At 42.0% G+C, this 21,342-nt stretch overlaps 1 protein-coding gene across 3 annotated transcripts in view; it reads left to right on the forward strand.

Annotated features, from left to right (window-relative positions):
- Positions 1-21,342, forward strand: part of LOC139765725 (luc7-like protein 3) — a 158,991-nt gene that overhangs the window by 34,374 nt on the left and 103,275 nt on the right. For all 3 annotated transcript variants that reach the window (XM_071693543.1, XM_071693544.1, XM_071693542.1), the window contains exons 4-5: positions 1,848-2,051; positions 6,769-6,933. In XM_071693543.1, the coding sequence (XP_071549644.1) occupies positions 1,848-2,051; positions 6,769-6,933 (369 nt within the window). The remainder of the gene's footprint in view (positions 1-1,847; positions 2,052-6,768; positions 6,934-21,342) is intronic.

Consider the following 21,342-nt stretch of genomic DNA (forward strand, 5'->3'; position numbering starts at 1 on the left):
TAACTTTCTTCTTTCACACACTTTACCAAACTCAGTCACCAGCTTCTGCAGTTTCTCACATGAATCAGCCACCAGCGCTGTATCATCAGCGAACAACAACTGACTCACTTCCCAAGCTCTCTCATCCCCAACAGACTTCATACTTGCCCCTCTTTCCAAAACTCTTGCATTCACCTCCCTAACAACCCCATCCATAAACAAATTAAACAACCATGGAGACATCACACACCCCTGCCGCAAACCTACATTCACTGAGAACCAATCACTTTCCTCTCTTCCTACACGTACACATGCCTTACATCCTCGATAAAAACTTTTCACTGCTTCTAACAACTTTCCTCCCACACCATATATTCTTAATACCTTCCACAGAGCATCTCTATCAACTCTATCATATGCCTTCTCCAGATCCATAAATGCTACATACAAATCCATTTGCTTTTCTAAGTATTTCTCACATACATTCTTCAAAGCAAACACCTGATCCACACATCCTCTACCACTTCTGAAACCACACTGCTCTTCCCCAATCTGATGCTCTGTACATGCCTTTACCCTCTCAATCAATATCCTCCCATATAATTTACCAGGAATACTCAACAAACTTATACCTCTGTAATTTGAGCACTCACTCTTATCCCCTTTGCCTTTGTACAATGGCACTATGCACACATTCCGCCAATCCTCAGGCACCTCACCGTGAGTCATACATACATTAAATAACCTTACCAACCAGTCAACAATACAGTCACCCCCTTTTTTAATAAATTCCACTGCAATACCATCCAAACCTGCTGCCTTGCCGGCTTTCATCTTCCGCAAAGCTTTTACTACCTCTTCTCTGTTTACCAAATCATTTTCCCTAACCCTCTCACTTTGCACACCACCTTGACCAAAACACCCTATATCTGCCACTCTATCATCAAACACATTCAACAAACCTTCAAAATACTCACTCCATCTCCTTCTCACATCACCACTACTTGTTATCACCTCCCCATTTGCGCCCTTCACTGAAGTTCCCATTTGCTCCCTTGTCTTACGCACTTTATTTACCTCCTTCCAGAACATCTTTTTATTCTCCCTAAAATTTAATGATACTCTCTCACACCAACTCTCATTTGCCCTTTTTTTCACCTCTTGCAGAAGAGGGTGTTTTGAAATGGTTTGGGCACATGGAGAGAATGAGTGAGGAAAGATTGACCAAGAGGATATATATGTCGGAGGTGGAGGGAACAAGGAGAATTGGGAGACCAAATTGTAGGTGGAAAGATGGAGTGAAAAAGATTTTGAGTGATAGGGGCCTGAACATGCAGGAGGGTGAAAGGTGGGCAAGGATAGAGTGAATTGGATCAGTGTGGTATACCGGGGTTGACGTGCTGTCAATGGATTGAATCAGGGCATGTGAAGCATCTGGGGTAAACCATGGAATGTTGTGTGGGGCCTGGATGTGGAAAGGGAGCTGTGGTTTCGGGCATTATTGCATGACAGCTAGAGACTGAGTGTGAGTGAATGGGGCCTTTGTTGTCTTTTCATAGCGCTACCTTGCACACATGAGGGGGACGGGGGATGTTATTCCATGTGTGGCGAGGTGGCGATGGGAATGAATAAAGGCAGACAGTGTGCATTGTGTGCATGTGTATATATGTATGAGTCTGTGTGTGTATATATATGTGTAACTTGAGATGTATATGTATGTATATTTGCGTGTGTGGACGTGTATGTATATACATGTGTATGTGGGTGGTTTGGGCCATTTCTTTCGTCTGTTTCCTTGCGCTACCTCGCAAACGCGGAAGACAGCGACAAAGCAAAATAAATGAATATAAATATATTTTATTTTGTAGGATAGCAGCACCACTGGTGATGGACGAGTTGATGAACAACTGGAGTTGCTGTCTGAAAGAATTACGGGGTTAGTTAGTGAAGCTGAACGTTTGGGATCTGAAGGAAATGTTGAAGAGGCTCAGGGACTTCTAAAATTGTGTGATCAACTACGAGAAGAGAGAGATGCACTTCGTCGCAGTAGTGAGAACTCGGTGTGGCATCAGGTAATAAATAATTTTCATATGAATGTTGATTTCCAAGCAAATCAAGTAATTTATTTGTCTGTCATACAGCAGATGATACAGCTCTATCTGTCTATATATATCTGTGATGCTGGGTCAGAGGAGTGCAGCTTGACAGCCACTGAAGTGCTGGCTGACTCTGCAGCCACCACTAACCCTCCTGATATGCAGGCAGGTAGCACTGGTAATATACCTCCCTGGTTGGTGGTTTTCTACCAACTACTATCTCCTGGTATTGCAAAATAGTACTTTCATGTAGCATTTTTTAGGTATTTCCTTCATTTCCATGATAATTTTGTTATGAACAATAGAAGTGCACACAATTCTTGCAGTTGTTCTTAAAATTTTTTTGTTACTCATACAGTAAACTCTTGATTAAGAGACAAATAGGGGAAGGGCAGTCTTTTAATGCTGTTTGTTTGTTAAATCTCAAAAGTTTTTTATATGCTTACTAATGGACAAGGAAAGGAGACCTTTGTGAAGTACCAAGAGAGAATGAGTGTAGAATGGCAAAAGGTGAGAGCAAATGAAGTGAGGGGAGGGAGGGGAGAGGATTGTGATGTATTTAGGTTGGAGATGGGCAGATTAGAAAGGGTAATAAGTGGTGGGATGAAGAAGTAAAGTTTTTAGTTAAAAAGAGAGGCATTTAGATGATACTTACAAGGAAGGAATGCAAATGACTTGGAGATGTATAAGAGGAAGTGGCAGGAGGTCAAGAGGAAGGTGCAAGGTTGAATAAGAGGGCAAATTAGAGTTTGGGTGAAAGAGTATCATTTAACTTTAGGGAAAATAAAATGATGTTTTGAAAGGAGGTAAATAATGTGCGTAAGACAAGAGAACAAATGGGAACATCAATAAAGGGGGCAAAGAGGAAGTGTTAACAGATAGTGATGGAGTGAGGATCAGATGGAATAAGTATTTTGAAGGATTGTTGAATATGTTTGATGATAGAGTGGCAGATGTAGGATGTTTTGGTCAGGTTGTTGTATGAAGTGTGGGAGTCAGGGAGAGTGGTTTGGTGAAAAGAGAAAAGCTGGTGAAAGGCTGAAGGAAGATGAAATCCGGCAGAGCAGCAGGATTGAATGTAATTGCAGCTAAATTTATTAAAAAAGAATATTAGAAGGGGTGATTGTGTTGTTGATTGGTTGGTAAGGATATTTGGTGTATGTACTGATCATGGTGAAGTGCCTAAAGATTGGTGGAATGCATGTTTAGTGCCATTGTACAAAGGCAAAGGGGATAAAGATGAGTGTTCACACTACAGATGCATAAGTTTGTTGAGTATTCCTGGAAAATTGTATGGAAGGGTATTGATTCTGAGAGAGTGAAGGCATCTACCGAGCATCAGATTAGGGAGGAGCACTTTGGTTTTAGAATTGGTTGAGGATGTGTGAATCAGGTGTTTTCTTTCAAGAATGTATGTGAGAAATACTTAGAATACAGATGGATTTGCATGTAGCTCTTATGGATCTGGAAAAGGCAAATGATAAGAGTTGATAGAGATGCTTTGTGGAAGGTCTTATGAATATATGGTATGGAAAGTTTGTTGCTAGAAGCATTGAGAAATTTTTATGTAGTTTGTAAGGCATGTGTACAAGTAGGAAGAGAAGCGAGTGATTGGTTCCCACTGAAGCTCAGTCTGCGGCAGGGGTGTGTGATGTCCCCACTTTTGTTTGATTTGTTTATGGATGGAATGGTTAGGGAGGTAAATGCAAGAGTTTTGAAGAGAGGGATGAGTATGCAGTCTGTTGGGGATGAGAGGGCCAGGGAAGTGAGTCAATTTTTGTTTGCTGACGATACAGCACTGGAGGCTGATTCAAGTGAGAAACTGCAAAAGTGGGTGACTGAGTTTGGAAAAGTGTGTGGCAGGAGAAAGTTGAGAGTAAATGCTAATAAAAGCAAGGTTATTAGGTTCAGAAGGGTTGAGAGACAAGTTAGTTGGGATGTAAGTTTGAATACAGAAAAATTGGAGGAAGTGGAGTGTTTTCGATATCTATGAGTGGACTTGGCAGTGAATGGAACCATGGAAGTGGAAGTAAGTCATAAGGTGGGGGAGGGGTCCAAGGTTCTGAGAGCAATGAAAAATGTGTGGAAGGAGAGAACATTATCTCAGAGAGCAAAAATGGGTAGGTTTGAAGGAATAGTAGTTCCAACAATATTATATGGTTGTAAGGCATGGGCTATAGATAGGGTTGTATTAAGGAGGGTGGGTGTGTTAGAATTGAAATGTTGAGGACAGTATGTGGTGTGAGGTTGTTTGATCGACTAAGTGATGAAAGGGTAAACGATATGTATGGTAATGAAAAGAAAATAGTTTAGAGAGTAGAAGAGGTTGTGGTGAAATGGTTTGGACATATCGAGAGAATGATTGAGGAAAGGTTGACAAATAGGATATATGTGTCAGAGTTGGAGGGAACAAGGAGAAGCAGGTGAGCAAATTGGAGGTAGAAGGATGGATTGAAAAAGATTTTGAGCAATTGGGGCCTGAACAAGTAGGAGGGTGAAAGGCATGTAAGGAATAGAGTGAATTGTTGTTGTGTACTGGGGTCGATGTACTGTAATTGGACTGAACCAGGGCATATGAAAAGTCAGGGGTATACCATGGAAAGGTCTGTTGGGCCTGGGTGTGGATAGGAAGCTGTGGTTTCGTTGCATCACACATGACAGCCAGCGACTGAGTGTGAACGGATGTGGCCTTTTTACCTCTGTTTCGTGGTACTACCTCGCTGATACAGGGGGTGGTGATGCTGTCTTATGTGGGGACAGGGTGGTGTTAGGAATGGATGAAGGCGAGCAAATGTGAATATGTACATGTTCTCCCATGATACAGCTCTAGTAGCTGATTCAAGTGAGAAACTGCCGAAGTTGGTGACTGAGTTTGGAAAAGTGTGTGAAAGGAGAAAGTTGAGAGTAAATGTGAATAAGAGTAAGTTTGTTGAAGTGTTTTAGATATCTGGGAGTGAACTTAGCAGTAAATGGAACCATGGAAGTGAGTCACTGGGTGGGGGAGGAGAGAAGGTTCTTGGAGTGATAAAGAATGTGTGGAAAGAGATAACATTATCTTGGAGAGCAAAAATGGATGTGTTTGAAGAAATAGTAATTCCAACATTGTTTTATGTTTGTGAGACATGGGCTATAGATATGGTTGTGCAAAGGAGGGTAGGGTGGTTTGATCGAGTAAATAATGAAAGGGTAAGAGAGATGTGTGGAAATAAAAAGTGTGGTTGAGAGTGCAGAAGAGGATGTGTTGAAATAGTTTGGACATATGGAGAGAATGAGTGAGGAAAGATTGACAAAGAGGATATATGGTTTGGGAAAGTGTGTGTATGTGTGTGGAGGGGTATAATCTGGGCAAAACATGGATTGCATTGCTGATGAAGGATGAGCTTTGACACTTAAAGACTGTAAGGAAGAGCATTCAAGACTGATATGGGTGGGAATGATGATAGTCTATGAGTGGTGGATGATTGATCGTACTTATGTGTCTGGTAGTGAGAAGAGTGAGGAAGAGGGATGAATGTTCTGGGAGGAGCTGAGTAAGTGCCTCATCAGTTTTGATGCAAGGGATTAAACCTTCAGTCGAGGGGAATTTGAATGCCAGAATGGGTAATATGGCAGCTTAGGGTATAATCAGGGGCATGGAGCACCTGGTATACATGAAAATAGGGAACAGCTTGTCCAGGTGTGTTATGAGAAAGTGTTGGCAGTTGGAATAACTTGGTTTAAAAAAAGGTGGGAGTAAGTGAGCTTGGAAAGGAGAGCTGCGTGAAGAAATACCAGGATACATTGAGTGCAGAATTATAAAGGGTGAAATTAAATGAGGAGGAGTGGGTGAGGAATGGGAGGTGTTTAGGGAAGCAGTACAGTCTTGTACAAGAGATGTATTTAGCATGTGAAAGATGGGAGATGGACAGATTAGAATAGATAGTGAGTGGTTTGACAAAGAAGTAAAAGTTGCTGGTGAAAGAGAAAGAGTGATGTTTGGATGATACTTAAAAGGAAGGACTGCAAATGATTGGGAAATGTATTAGATAAAGTGGCAAGAGGTCAAAAAGAAGCTGCAGGGGTTGAAACAGAGGACAAATGAGAGTTGGGGTTAGTGAGTATCAGTAAACTGTAGGGAGAATAAGATGTTTTGGAAGGATGTTAATAATATGCAAAAAATGAGAGGACAAATAGGAACATTGGTGAAGAGGGCAAAAGGGGAAGTTGTAACAGGTAGAGATGAAGTAAGGATATGGAGTGAGTATTTTGAAGGACTGACCAACGAATATGTTTTCTCACAGGATGGCAGATGTAGGGTGTTTGGGTTAGGGTGGTATGCAAAGTGAGAGAGTCATGGAGAGGGGCTTGGTGAAGAGAGAGTAGGTTGTGAAAGTCTTGCGCAAGGTGAAATGTGGCAAGGCAGCTGGAGTGGATGGTATTACAGTTGAATTCATTAAAAAAAAAGGGGGGTAACTATGTTTGTTTTTTGTGTAGTTGGCTTAAAGAAGCTAACAAAGACCTTATTGACTGAAATTTAACTGGAAAAGGTGTGAATATGTTCCTCATATAAAATAATTACACCCCTATCCTCTGTAGTAAGTAAAATTTATGGACCACTACTAACACAGAGGAAGTTGAGTCACAGGTTTGATACTTAAAATTATTATTAAGTAAATGAGAAAACTAATATTCTTTTTTATTATGATTTTAACAGGCTGCAGAGATGGCAGCCTCTCAGGAGAAGCAGATGGAAGTGTGTGAAGTGTGTGGTGCATTTCTTATCGTGGGTGATGCTCAGCAGCGTATTGATGACCACCTCACTGGCAAACAACATGTTGGTTTTGCTAAGCTTCGTCAAGCGATACAGGAAATCAGAGATGTAAGAGACATGTATTGCAGTTGTTTTATGACAGCAATTTGATGGTGTGAATTAATTTTAATTTTTTTTTTTAGGAATTTTGTAAGGTTATGTGGGCTTGTAGTTGACTTTAAGGTATCCGGTAAATGAGTAGATGACTTTCTGTTATTAAACCTCTGCTATACTTCTTTATGTAATCCAGTGCCTCATTCTATAACCTATTTCTATACTTTCCAAAAAGTACCTTAATGTTTGGACTCGAGCTGGACATGTAGATCAGGTGTCCACCCCAACGTGTCATGAAAAGAGTCCCTCAGGACTTTTACCTATGCATGCTAGTTTGTTTCATTTCCCTTCAGACACCAAGCATTTTTCCTTCACCATAGAAATGTACATTGATATAGCCCAATCCAAAGAAGAGTAACAGATGAAATCCTTCAAATAGTTGTTCTTTAGCTATTTATCTATCTTTCTATCCTTTTGATGCCCATTCTCTTTGGGAACTATGGTTTTGACTTTCTGTCTTGAAATACTTTGAATCTAAGTGATTTCTGTACTTTTTGGTCATGAACTCTTAAGTTCTGTTCCTCATATCCAGTATGGTTTTTGTGTCTCCAGCAAAGAAGTTACACATCGGTCTGCAAAGTAACCTGTCTTAACTTAAAAAGCCTAAATCAGATATGACACACAACCGTTGTCTTGATTTTGCTGGACTTATTCCCCTTATATAGGGATTAACCCTCATATTAACCTTAGTCATACTGTGAATTGAAAAGTATGAATCATATATTCATGATATATATTTTATATAAGGCAAGACAGCATTGACATACTTGCCTTACCCATGGCCAGTTCAGTTGAAAAGAGTAAGAGAAAAACAAGGAAGAAATCAGAGCCCTTGGATGTTTGTAGAAGTGACTCTTACAGGCAGTTCTCCACAGAGAACCTTTGGCAGGCAGCATCCGAAGGCTTGCCACGGGCCCAAGCTTTGGTCGCAGGGACAATACTGACAGCTCTTGAGAGCAATGGCCAATGTGATACTCCATGCCCCTGCTTTGTGATGGGGATAGGTTAAAAAAAAATCTGTTGTTTTAGTGTTTTGCGTTATGAGCTGTTGTAACATGTTAGAAGGAGTTATCTTCCAGATCATATTTTTTTCCTTGTATATGTATTTTACCTGAAACAACATAGTTTACCAATTATTTTACCATGTTCTATCAGTATGTAATTCAGATGTTATATAATGAAAACTCACTGGTTAAGGTACTGAAAACAAAAGTGATGATGAAGACTTGGCTATGCCCTTATCTTTTTACCCCTCATCAAACTGCCTAGGCATCTCTACTTAAATATAAGTGATGGTATTACATTCTTTACCACTGCATTGGCAGTTTCTTATATTTTTGATATAAACTGAAATGGATGTTCGCACAGGAAGATTTGACAAACCTATAGGTGACCTAGACAATCATGACTACTGTAGAAAAATGAAACAGAGTGTTTCTCTGTATAAGATACAGTCCTGTCCAGCAAGTGGATCTATCCATGTATCTGTGTCTCTGATTCCTGTTCCCTTTGGGAACTTCCTCAGGGGAATGGCCACTACAAATGTGTGTCCATAGCTGAACTCCACTCCTGCTTCTTAGCCTTTATTGCTTCACCATTAAGAGGCCACTGGCAGAGCGCAACACTAGCACAGTGTTTCCAGAGGCTCCTGCCAAATGTTCATGTGGACTATTTCAACCTAATGTGTCTATCTAATGCTCCTACCCAATGTTTAACCCATTACTTTTCCTAATGCTCCTATCTAATGTTCTTACCTTGAAGGTAAAGACATTCTTACCTAATGCCTTTGTCTCGTGTTCCTACTTACTACTTTAATCTATTTCTTCTACGAGTTTGCCAAAAGGCATTGCTAGTGCATAGCATTCATCACAGGAAAATCTAGAGTTATGAAGAATGAGCTGTGTGAGTTAAGTGTGGTCAAGTGTTATGTGTGACAAGGAGAGATTGTACGTTTGTAGACAGAATGCCAGCACACCTCTTGTGAGTGAGGCAGAAAGAAAAGGCAGCTACCTCAGTCAGAGAAGTGCAGCTTAAAAACAGATGAAGTGCTTGCTTGCTATGAAACCATCACTAAACCACCTGATACCCAGGCAGGTAGTACTGGTAATATACCTCCCTGGCCACTGGCTGCCAACCAACTACTACCTTACAACCTTAGATACAAAAAAAAAATATCCATTTCATCAGTGGACAGGATTATAAATTTTGAATCATTGTGCTCTACTGTCATCATGAAATACATGATGATTAAAAAACTTATCTTTCCTCTTTTTGTATTTTATTGTGAGAGGAGAAGATTGATGGTTATCAACCATTCCTATGAGTGAAATTTAAAGCAAAAGTTTTGGTGGTATTATTGTACAGGATGCAGATGAAGTTACAACTATTTATTTGCCCTCCTTCTTGCTGGTGATGACAATACAACCCAAATTCTAAAGTTGAAATATTGGATGTTAATGTGCTGAGAGGTGCAACTGGAGAGATGTCTGATCATTATCTTGTGGAGGCGAAGGTGAAGATATGTAGAGGTTTTCAGAAAAGAAGAGAGAATGTTGGGGTAAAGAGAGTGGTGAGAGTAAGTGAGCTTGGGAAGGAGACTTGTGTGAGGAAGTACCAGGAGAGACTGAGTACAGAATGGAAAAAGATGAGAATAAAGGACATAAGGGGAGTGAGGGAGGAATGGGATGTGATGGCTTGCACAAAAGATGCTTGTGGCATGAGAAGTGTGGGAGGTGGGCAGATTAGAAAGGGTAGTGAGTGGTGGGATGAAAAAGTAAGATTATTAGTGAGAGAGAAGAGAGGGGCATTTGGACTATTTTTGCAGGGAAAAAATGCAAATGAGTGGGAGATGTATAAAAGAAAGAGGCAGGAGGTCAAGAGGAAAGTGCAAGAGGCGAAAAAGAGGGCAAATGAGAGTTGGGGTGAGAGAGTATCATTAAATTTTAGGGAGAATAAAAAGATGCTTTGGAAGGAGGTAAATAAAGTGCGTAAGACAAGGGAACAAATGGGAACATCAGTGAAGGGGGCTAATGGGGAGGTGATAAGAAGTAGTGGTGATGTGAGAAGGAGATGAGTGAGTATTTTGAAGGTTTGCTGAATATGTTTGATGATAGAGTGGCAGATATAGGGTATTTTGGTCAAGGTGGTGTGCAGAGTGAGAGGGTTAGGGAGAATGATTTGGTAAACAGAGAAGGGGTAGTAAAAGCTTTGCGGAAGATGAAAGCCGGCTAGGCAGCGGCTTTGGATGGTGTTGCAGTGGAATTTATTGAAAAAGGCGGTGACTGTATTGTTGACTGGTTGGTAAGGGTATTTGATATATGTATGACTCATGGTGAGGTACCTGAGGATTGGCAAAATGCTTGCATATTGCCACTGTACAAAGGCAAATGGGATAAAAGTGAGTGTTCAAATTACAGAGGTAATTTGTTGAGTATTCCTGGGAAATTATATGGGAGGATATTGATTGAGAGGGTGAAGGCATGTTCAGAGCATCAGATTGGGGAAGAGCAGTGTGGTTTCAGAAGTGGTAGAGGGTGTGTGGATCAGGTGTTTGCTTTGAAGAATGTATGTGAGAAATACTTAGAAAAGCAGGTGGATTTATATGTGACATTTATGTATCTGTAGAAGGCATATGATAGAGTTGATAGAGATGGTTTGTGGAAGGTATTGGGAGTATGTGGTGTGGGAGGCAAGTAGTTAGAAGTGGTAAAAAGTTGTTATCGAGGATGTAAGGCATGTGTACATGTAGGAAGAGAGGAAAGTGATTGGTTTTCGGTGAATGTTGGTTTGCGGCAGGGGTGCATGATGTCTCCATGGCTGTTTAATTTGTTTATGGATGGGGTTGTTAGGGAGGTGACTGCAAGAGTTTTGGGAAGAGGGGCGACTTTGCAGTCTGTTGTGGATGAGAGAGCTTGGGAAGTGTCAGTTGTTGTTCGCTGATGATTTGGTAAACAGAGAAGGGGTAGTAAAAGCTTTGCGGAAGATGAAAGCCGGCTAGGCAGCGGCTTTGGATGGTGTTGCAGTGGAATTTATTGAAAAAGGCGGTGGCTGATTTGAGTGAGAAATTGCAGAAGCTGGTGACTGAGTTTGGTGATGTGTGTGAAAGAGGAAAGCTAAAAGTAAATGTGAATAAGAGCAAGGTTATGAGGTACAGTACGGTTGAGGGACAAGTCAGTTGGGAGGTGAGTTTGAATGGAGAGAAGCTGGAGGGAGTTAAATGTTTTAGATATCTGGGAGTAGATTTAGCAGCAGATGTAACCATGGAAGCAGAAGTGAGTCATAGGGTTGGGGAGGAGCAAAAGTTCTGGGAGTGTTGAAAAATGTGTGGAAGTCGAGAATGTTATCTTGGAAGGCAAAAATGGGTATGTTTGAAGGAATAGTGGTTCCAACAATGTTGTATGGTTGCGGGGCGTGGGCTTTAGATAGAGTTGTGTGGAGGAGGGTGGATGTGCTGGAGGTGAGATGTTTGAGGACAATGTGTGGTGTGGGATGGTTTGATCGAGTAAGTAATGAAAGGGTAAGAGAGATGTGTGGTAGTAGGGAGAGTGTGGTCGAGAGAGCAGAAGGGGGTGTTTTGAAGTGGTTTGGTCACATGGAGAGAATGAGTGAGGAAAGATTGACAAAGAGGATATATGTGTCAGTGGTGGAGGGAACAAGAAGTGGGAGACCAAATTGGAGGTGGAAAGATGGAGTGATAAAGATTTTGAGTGATAGGGGCCTGAACATGCAGGAGGGTGAAAGGCGTGCAAGGAATAGAGTAAATTGGAATGATGTGGTATACCGGGGTCGACGTGCCATCGATGGATTGAACCAGGGCATGTGAAGCGTCTGGGGTAAACCATGGAAAGTTGTGTGGGGCTTGGTTGTGGAAAGGGAGCTGTGGTTATGGTGCTTTGTACATGACAGCTAGAGACTGAGTGTGAATGAATGTGACCTTTGTTGTCTTTTCCTAGCGCTACCTCGTGCACATGCGGGGGAAGGGGTTGTCATTTCATGTGTGATGGAGTGGCGATGGGAATGAATAAAGGCAGACACTATGAATTATGTACATGTGTATATATGTATATGTCTGTGTGTGTATATATATGTATACGTTGAGGTGTGTAGGTATGAATATGTGTGTGTGTGGATGTGTATGTTTATACATGTGTATGTGGGTGGGTTGGGCTATTATTTCGTCTGTTTCCTTGCGCTACCTCGCTAACGCTGGAGACAACGACAAAGTATGATAAGAGAAAAGTAAAAAAATAGTATAATGTACATATAGATAGTTCATTTCTGTATAAACACATAAAATAAGAAATATGATATTTGGATTTTTTTCTCTCTGTTCCTTCTTTTGGAAAATTAAAAAAAAAAAAAAAAAAGAAAAAAAAACGAGAGGGGAGGATTTCCAGCCCCCCGCTCCCTTCCCTTTTAGTCGCCTTCTACGACACGCAGGGAATACGTGGGAAGTATTCTTTCTCCCCTATCCCCAGGGATTGTAGTGGGAGTGATATTCGTCGTTCTCGAGCAGTGCGGGTCAGGTGGATCTCCTCACAGCAGATGCGCGTTGTTTTCTCAGTACTATTCGGTAGTATTTATCTGATAAGTTTAGATATTTCTCACTGGTAAGTAATATAGGCGCTTAAGGTTCATGATAACTAAACCATACGCAGTCAGGACTTGTGTGTTTTTCTTTTGATTGTGGCCATCGAATTCGTACGGTGGTTTGGCAAAGTGAATTGTGGACCAAACTTATTTTCACCCGGTGGGGAATCTGAAAAAAGATGTCTTAGGACAAGCGACGTTTAAATAGTGTAGGCCTCCGGTCTTGGAAGTCTTTTAAACTATTTCTCCAGGTTAGTCATTTAATCAAACTGCATTGTATTTATTGTTAACATTTGGAAATAAAAATGCTTACATGTTCTGCTTTCTTAATCATTCTTTTTCTGGCATACTAGATAAATGGATCTTCCATTCCAAAAAAAATACCAGTATGTATTCTAGTTCCTGGGTGTCGTAAGAGGGCAGTAAATAGGGCGGAGGGTAGGGAAGTGAAAAATCGTTTGCGTAACAGTAGGAAGAGACGACGGAGCCATGCGAGGAATTTTCCTTGGCATCTCCGTCGTTCATGTTACCTCGCTTAAGGCGAGAAAGCTTGAGAGAAATTTATACTTCGCGTCCTTCATACGTGTCCGCCGTTTCCCGCGTGAGTGAGTTTGAGGCAGAAACTAGCTACATGTGTTTTGCATTGAAATCATAGCCCGATATCTGCAGTCATGCTCCACAGATCTTTGGTGTTTCCCAGCCATCCCCTGGTTCTGTCCATTGACAACTCGTCGCCTCTCTATGTACCACATGGTTTCAGTTCATTCCATCCCGTGCACGTCTTTCACCCTCTTGCATTTTCGGGCCTCGAGCACTTCTAAAACCTTTTTCATTCCATCCTTCCATCTTCGGTTCGGGCTGCACTGTCTCTTTGTCCCTTCCACTTCAGGCATATCCTCAGTCAGCCAACCTCTCCCCACTCCAAAGGAGTCAACATTCCATGCTCCTGAAGTAGCATAACCTTGGGCTACAAGAGCCCTTAGAAGAGATCCAGGACTTTCTTAGAGGTCATGCTGTATATATATATATATATATATATATATATATATATATATATATATATATATATATATATATACACTCCCTGGGGATAAGGGAGAAAGAATACTTCCCACGTATTCCCTGCGTGTCGTAAAAGGCGACTAAAAGGGGAGGGAGCGGGGGGCTGGAAATCCTCCCCTCTCGTTTTTTTTTTAATTTTCCAAAAGAAGGAACAGAGAATTGGGCCAGGTGAGGGTATTCCCTCAAAGGCCCAGTCCTCTGTTCTTAACGCTACCTCGCTAATGCGGGAAATGGCGAATAGTTTGAAAGAAAAGGATTTTTTTCTGGGGACACAAAAGAACAAATGGGAAAATCAGTGAAGGGGGCTAATGGGGAGGTAATAACGAGTGATGGTGAAGTTAGAAGGAGATTCAGTGAATATTCTGAAGGTTTATTAAATGTATTTGATGATAGAGTGGCAGATGTAGAGTGTTTTGGTCTGGTTGGTGTGCAAAGTGAGTTGGTCAGGGAGAATGATTTGGTGAACAGAGAAGAGGTAGTGAAATCTTTTTGGAAGATGAAAGCCAGCAAGGCAGCGGGTTTGGATGATATTGCAGTGGAATTTATATAAAGGGGGTGATTGTGTTGTTGATTGGTTGGTAAGGATATTCACCATATTTTTGGATCATGATGAAGTGCCTGAAGATTGGTGGAATGCATTCATAGTGCCATTGTACAAAGGCAAAGAGGATAAAGGTGAGTGTTCAAATAACAGAGGCATAAGTTTGTTTGAGTATTCCTGGGAAATATATGGGAGGGTACTGATTGAGAGGGTAAAGGCATGTACAGAGCATCAGATTGGTTTCAGAATTGGTAGAGGATGTGTGTACCAGGTGTTTGCTTTGAAGAATGTATGTGACAACTACTTAGAAAAACATATAGATTTGTATGTAGCATTTGTGGATCTGGAGAAGGCATGTGATGGGGTTGATAGAGATGCTTTGTGGAATGTTTTAAGAGTATATGGCATGGGAGGTAAGTTGCTAGAAGCAGTGAAAAGTTTTTATCGAGGATGTAAGGTATGTGTACGAGTAGGAAGAGAGGAAAGTGATTGGTTCCCAGTGAATGTTGGTTTGCAGCATGGGTGCGTGATGTCTCCATGTTTGTTTTACTTGTTTATGGATGGGGTTGTTAGGGAGGTGAATGCATGAGTTTTGGAGAGAGGGGCAAGTATGCAGTCTGTTGTGGATGAGAGGGCTTGGGAAGTGAATTACTGTTGTTTGCTGATGGCTGATTCGAGTGAGAAACTGCAGAAGCTGGTGACTGAGTTTGGTAAAGTGTGTGAAAGAAGAAAGCTGAGAGTAAATGTGAATAAGAGCAAGGTTATTACGTACAGGAGGGTTGAAGGACAAGGCAATTGGGAGGTAAGTTTGAATCAATGGAGAAAAACTGGAGGAAGTAAAGTGTTTTAGATATCTAGGAGTGGATTTGGCAGCGGATGGAACCATGGAAGCGGAAGTGGGTCACAGGGTGGGGAAGGGGGTGAAAGTTCTGGGAGCATTGAAAAATGTGTGGAAGGTGAGAACATTTTCTCAGAAGGCAAAAAAGTGTATGTTTGAAGGAAACATTTTCTCAGAAGGCAAAAAAGTGTATGTTTGAAGGAATTGTGATTCCAACAATGTTATATAGTTGTGAGGTGTGGGCTATACTTATGGTTGTGCGAAGGAGGGTGGATGTGTTGGAAATGAGATGTTTGAGGACAATATGTGTATGGGAGGTGGTTTAATCGAGTAAGTAATGAAAGGGTCAGAGAGATGTGTGGTAATAAAAAGAGTGTGGTTGAGAGAGCAGAAGAGGGTGTTTTGAAATGGTTTGGCCACATGGAGAGAATGAGTGAGGAAAGATTGACAGAGAGGATATATGTGTCAGAGGTAGAGGGAATGAGGAGACATGGGAGACCAAATTGAAGGTGGAAGGATGGAGTGAAAAAGATTTTGAGCGATGGGGGCCTGAACATGCAGGAGGTGAAAGGTGTACAAGGAATAGAGTGAATTGGAATGATGTGGTATACCAGGGTTGACGTGCTATCAGTGGATTGAACCAGGGCATGTGAAGCGTCTGGGGTAAACCATGGAAAGTTTTTTGGGGCCTGGATGTGGAAAGGGACCTGTGGTTTTGGTGCATTGTACATGACGGCTTGAGACTAAGTGTGAACGAACATGTCCTTTGTTGTCTTTTCCTAGCTCTGCTTCGTGCAAGTGTGGGGGGAGGGGGCTGTCATTTCATGTGCGGCGGGGTGGCGACTGGAGTGAATAGAGGCAGCAAGTATGAATTATGAACATGTGTGTATACGTATATGTCTGCGTATGTATATATATATATGTATATGTTGAAATGTATAGGTATGTATATGTGCTTGTGTGGATGTGTATGTATATACATGTGTATGTGGGTGGGTTGGGCCATTCTTTCGTCTGTTTCCTAGCGTTGCCTCGCTAACGCGGGAGACCGATAAATTATAATAAGTAAAATAAAAGAATATTTTTTTTTTTCGCTGTCTCCCGTGTTTGTGAGGTAGCGCAAGGAAACAGACAAAAGAAATGGCCCAACCCACCCCCATACACATGTATATACATACGTCCACACACGCAAATATACATACCTACACAGCTTTCCATGGTTTACCCCAGACGCTTCACATGCCCTGATTCAATCCACTGACAGCACGTCAACCCCGGTATACCACATCGATCCAATTCACTCTATTCCTTGCCCTCCTTTCACCCTCCTGCATGTTCAGGCCCCGATCACACAAAATCTTTTTCACTCCATCTTTCCACCTCCAATTTGGTCTCCCACTTCTCATCGTTCCCTCCACCTCCGACACATATATCCTCTTGGTCAATCTTTCCTCACTCATTCTCTCCATGTGCCCAAACCATTTCAAAACACCCTCTTCTGCTCTCTCAACCACGCTCTTTTTATTTCCACACATCTCTCTTACCCTTACATTACTTACTCGATCAAACCACCTCACACCACACATTGTCCTCAAACATCTCATTTTCAGCACATCCATCCTCCTGCGCACAACTCTATCCATAGCCCACGCCTCGCAACCATACAACATTGTTCGAACCACTATTCCTTCAAACATAGCTATTTTTGCTTTCCGAGATAATGTTCTCGACTTCCACACATTCTTCAAGGCTCCCAGGATTTTTGCCCCCTCCCCCACCCTATGATCCACTTCCGCTTCCATGGTTCCATCCGCTGCCAGATCCACTCCCAGATATCTAAAACACTTCACTTCCTCCAGTTTTTCTCCATTCAAACTCACCTCCCAATTGACTTGACCCTCAACCTTACTGTACCTAATAACCTTGCTCTTATTCACATTTACTCTTAACTTTCTTCTTTCACACACTTTACCAAACTCAGTCACCAGCTTCTGCAGTTTCTCACATGAATCAGCCACCAGCGCTGTATCATCAGCGAACAACAACTGACTCACTTCCCAAGCTCTCTCATCCCCAACAGACTTCATACTTGCCCCTCTTTCCAAAACTCTTGCATTCACCTCCCTAACAACCCCATCCATAAACAAATTAAACAACCATGGAGACATCACACACCCCTGCCGCAAACCTACATTCACTGAGAACCAATCACTTTCCTCTCTTCCTACATGTACACATGCCTTACATCCTCGATAAAAACTTTTCACTGCTTCTAACAACTTGCCTCCCACACCATATATTCTTAATACCTTCCACAGAGCATCTCTATCAACTCTATCATATGCCTTCTCCAGATCCATAAATGCTACATACAAATCCATTTGCTTTTCTAAGTATTTCTCACATACATTCTTCAAAGCAAACACCTGATCCACACATCCTCTACCACTTCTGAAACCACACTGCTCTTCCCCAATCTGATGCTCTGTACATGTCTCCACCCTCTCAATCAATACCCTCCCATACAATTTACCAGGAATACTCAACAAACTTATACCTCTGTAATTTGAGCACTCACTCTTATCCCCTTTGCCTTTGTACATTTTTATTATTTATATTTATTTATTTTGCTTTGTCGCTGTCTCCCGCATTGCGAGGTAGCGCAAGGAAACAGACAAAAGAAATGGCCCAACCCACCCCCATACACATGTATATACATACACGTCCACACACGCAAAAATACATACCTATACATCTCAATGTAGACATATATATACACACACAGACACATACATATATACCCATGCACACAATTCACACTGTCTGCCTTTATTCATTTCCATCGCTACCTCGCCACACATGGAATACCACCCCCCCCCTCATGTGTGTGAGGTAGCGCTACGAAAAGACAACAAAGGTCCCATTCGTTCACACTCAGTCTCTAGCTGTCATGCAATAATGCCCGAAACCACAGCTCCCTTTCCACATCCAGGCCCCACACTACTTTCCATGGTTTACCCCAGACGCTTCACATGCCCTGATTCAATCCACTGACAGCACGTCAACTCCAGTATACCACATTGATCCAATTCACTCTATTCCTTGCCCGCCTTTCACCCTCCTGCATGTTCAGGCCTCGATCACTCAAAATCTTTTTCACTCCATCTTTCCACCTCCAATTTGGTCTCCCACTTCTCCTCGTTCCCTCCACCTCCGACACATATATCCTCTTGATCAATCTTTCCTCACTCATTCTCTCCATGTGCCCAAACCATTTCAAAACACCCTCTTCTGCTCTCTCAACCACGCTCTTTTTATTTCCACACATCTCTCTTACCCTTACATTACTTACTCGATCAAACCACCTCACACCACACATTGTCCTCAAACATCTCATTTCCAGCACATCCACCCTTTTGCGCGCAACTCTATCCATAGCCCACGCCTCGCAACCATACAACATTGTTGGAACCACTATTCCTTCAAACATACCCATTTTTGCTTTCCGAGATAATGTTCTCGACTTCCACACATTCTTCAAGGCTCCCAGGATTTTCGCCCCCTCCCCCACCCTATGATCCACTTCCGCTTCCATGGTACCATCCGCTGCCAGATCCACTCCCAGATATCTAAAACACTTTACTTCCTCCAGTTTTTCTCCATTCAAACTTACCTCCCAATTAACTTGACCGTCAACCCTACTGTACCTAATAAACTTGCTCTTATTCACATTTACTCTTAACTTTCTTCTTTCACACACTTTACCAAACTCAGTCACCAGCTTCTGCAATTTCTCACATGAATCAGCCACCAGCGCTGTATCATCAGCGAACAACAACTGACTCAATTCCCAAGCTCTTTCATCCACAACAGACTTCATACTTGCCCCTCTTTCCAAATCTCTTGCATTCACTTCCCTAACAACCCCATCCATAAACAAATTAAACAACCATGGAGACATCACACACCCCTGCCGCAAACCTACATTCACTGAGAACCAGTCACTTTCCTCTCTTCCTACACGTACACATGCCTTACATCCTCGATAAAAACTTTTCACTGCTTCTAACAACTTGCCTCCCACACCATATATTCTTAATACCTTCCACGGAGCATCTCTATCAACTCTATCATATGCCTTCTCCAGATCCATAAATGCTACATACAAATCCATTTGCTTTTCTAAGTATTTCTCACATACATTCTTCAAAGCAAACACCTGATCCACACATCCTCTACCACTTCTGAAACCACACTGCTCTTCCCCAATCTGATGCTCTGTACTTGCCTTCACCCTCTCAATCAATACCCTCCCATATAATTTACCAAGAATACTCAACAAACTTATACCTCTGTAATTTGAGCACTCGCTCTTATCTCCTTTGCCTTTGTACAATGGCACTATGCACGCATTCTGCCAATCCTCAGGCACCTCACCATGAGTCATACATACATTAAATAACCTTACCAACCAGTCAACAATACAGTCACCCCCTTTATTTTTATTATTATTTTTGTCTAAGTATAATGCTGGTGGCTGATTCAGGTGAGAAACTGCAGAAGCTGGTGCCTGAGTTTGGTAGTGTGTGAAAGAAGAAAGCTGAGAGTAAATGTGAATAAGAGCAAGGATATTAGGTACAGTAAGGTTGAGGGACAAGTCAGTTGGGAGGTAAGTTTGAATGGAGAAAAACTGAAGGAAGTGAAGTGTTTTAGATGTCTAGGAGTGGATTTGGCAGCGGATGGAACCGTGGAAGCATAAGTGAGAAGGGGTTGAAAGATCTGGGAGCGTTGAAGAATGTGTGAAAGACGAGGACATTGTCTTGGAAAGCAAAAATGGGTATGTTTGAAGGAATAGTGGTTCCAACAATGTTATACAGTTGCGAGGCATGGGCTATGGATAGAGTTGTGCGGAGGAGGGCGGATGTGTTCGAAATGAGATGTTTGAGAACAGTATGTGGTGTGAGGTGGTTTGATCGAGTAAGTAATGAAAGGGTTAGAGAGATGTGTGGTAATAAAAAGAGTGTGGTCGAGAGAGCAGAAGAGGGTGTTTTGAAATGGTTTGTTCACATAGAGAGAATGAGTACGGAAAGATTGACAAAGAGGATATATGTTTCGGAGGTGGAGGGAACGAGAAGTGAGAGACCAAATTGGAGGTGGATTTTTTTTTTTTTTTTTTTTTTTTTTTTTTTGTCACTGTCTCCCGCGTTTGCGAGGTAGCGCAAGGAAACAGATGAAAGAAATGGCCCAACCCAGCCCAATACACATGTATATACATACGTCTACACACGCAAATATACATACCTACAGAGCTTTCCATGGTTTACCCCAGACGCTTCACATGCCCTGATTCAATCCACTGACAGCACGTCAACCCTGGTATACCACATCGATCCAATTCACTCTATTCCTTGCCCTCCTTTCACCCTCCTGAATGTTCAGGCCCTGATCACACAAAATCTTTTTCACTCCATCTTTCCACCTCCAATTTGGTCTCCCACTTCTCCTCGTTCCCTCCACCTCCGACACATATATCCTCTTGGTCAATCTTTCCTCCCTCATTCTCTCCATGTGCCCAAACCATTTCAAAATACCCCCTTATGCTCTCTCAACCACGCTCTTTTTATTTCCACACATCTCTCTTACCCTTACATTACTTACTCGATCAAACCACCTCACACCACACATTGTCCTCAAACATCTCATTTCCAGCACATCCATCCTCCTGCGCACAACTCTATCCATAGGCCACGCCTCTCAACCATACAACATTGTTAGAACCACTATTCCTTCAAACATAGCCATTTTTGCTTTCCGAGATAATGTTCTCGACTTCCACACATTCTTCAAGGCTCCCAGAATTTTCGCCCCCTCCCCCACCCTATGATCCACTTCCGCTTCCATGGTTCCATCCGCTGCCAGATCCGCTCCCAGATATCTAAAACACTTTACTTCCTCCAGTTTTTCTCCATTCAAACTTACCTCCCAATTGACTTGACCCTCAACCCTACTGTACTTAATAACCTTGCTCTTATTCACATTTACTCTTAACTTTCTTCTTTCACACACTTTACCAAACTCAGTCACCAGCTTCTGCAGTTTCTCACATGAAACAGGAACCAGCGCTGTATCACCAGCGAACAACAACTGACTCACTTCCCAAGTCTCATCCCCAACAGGCTTCATACTTGCCTCTCTTTCCAAAACTCTTGCATTCACCTCCCTAACAACCCCATCCATGAACAAATTAAACAACCATGGAGACATCACACACCCCTGCCGCAAACCTACATTCACTGAGAACCAGTCACTTTCCTCTCTTCCTACACGTACACAT

Source organism: Panulirus ornatus, chromosome 55 (genome assembly GCF_036320965.1).
Source record: "Panulirus ornatus isolate Po-2019 chromosome 55, ASM3632096v1, whole genome shotgun sequence".
NCBI classification, from domain to species: domain Eukaryota; kingdom Metazoa; phylum Arthropoda; class Malacostraca; order Decapoda; family Palinuridae; genus Panulirus; species Panulirus ornatus.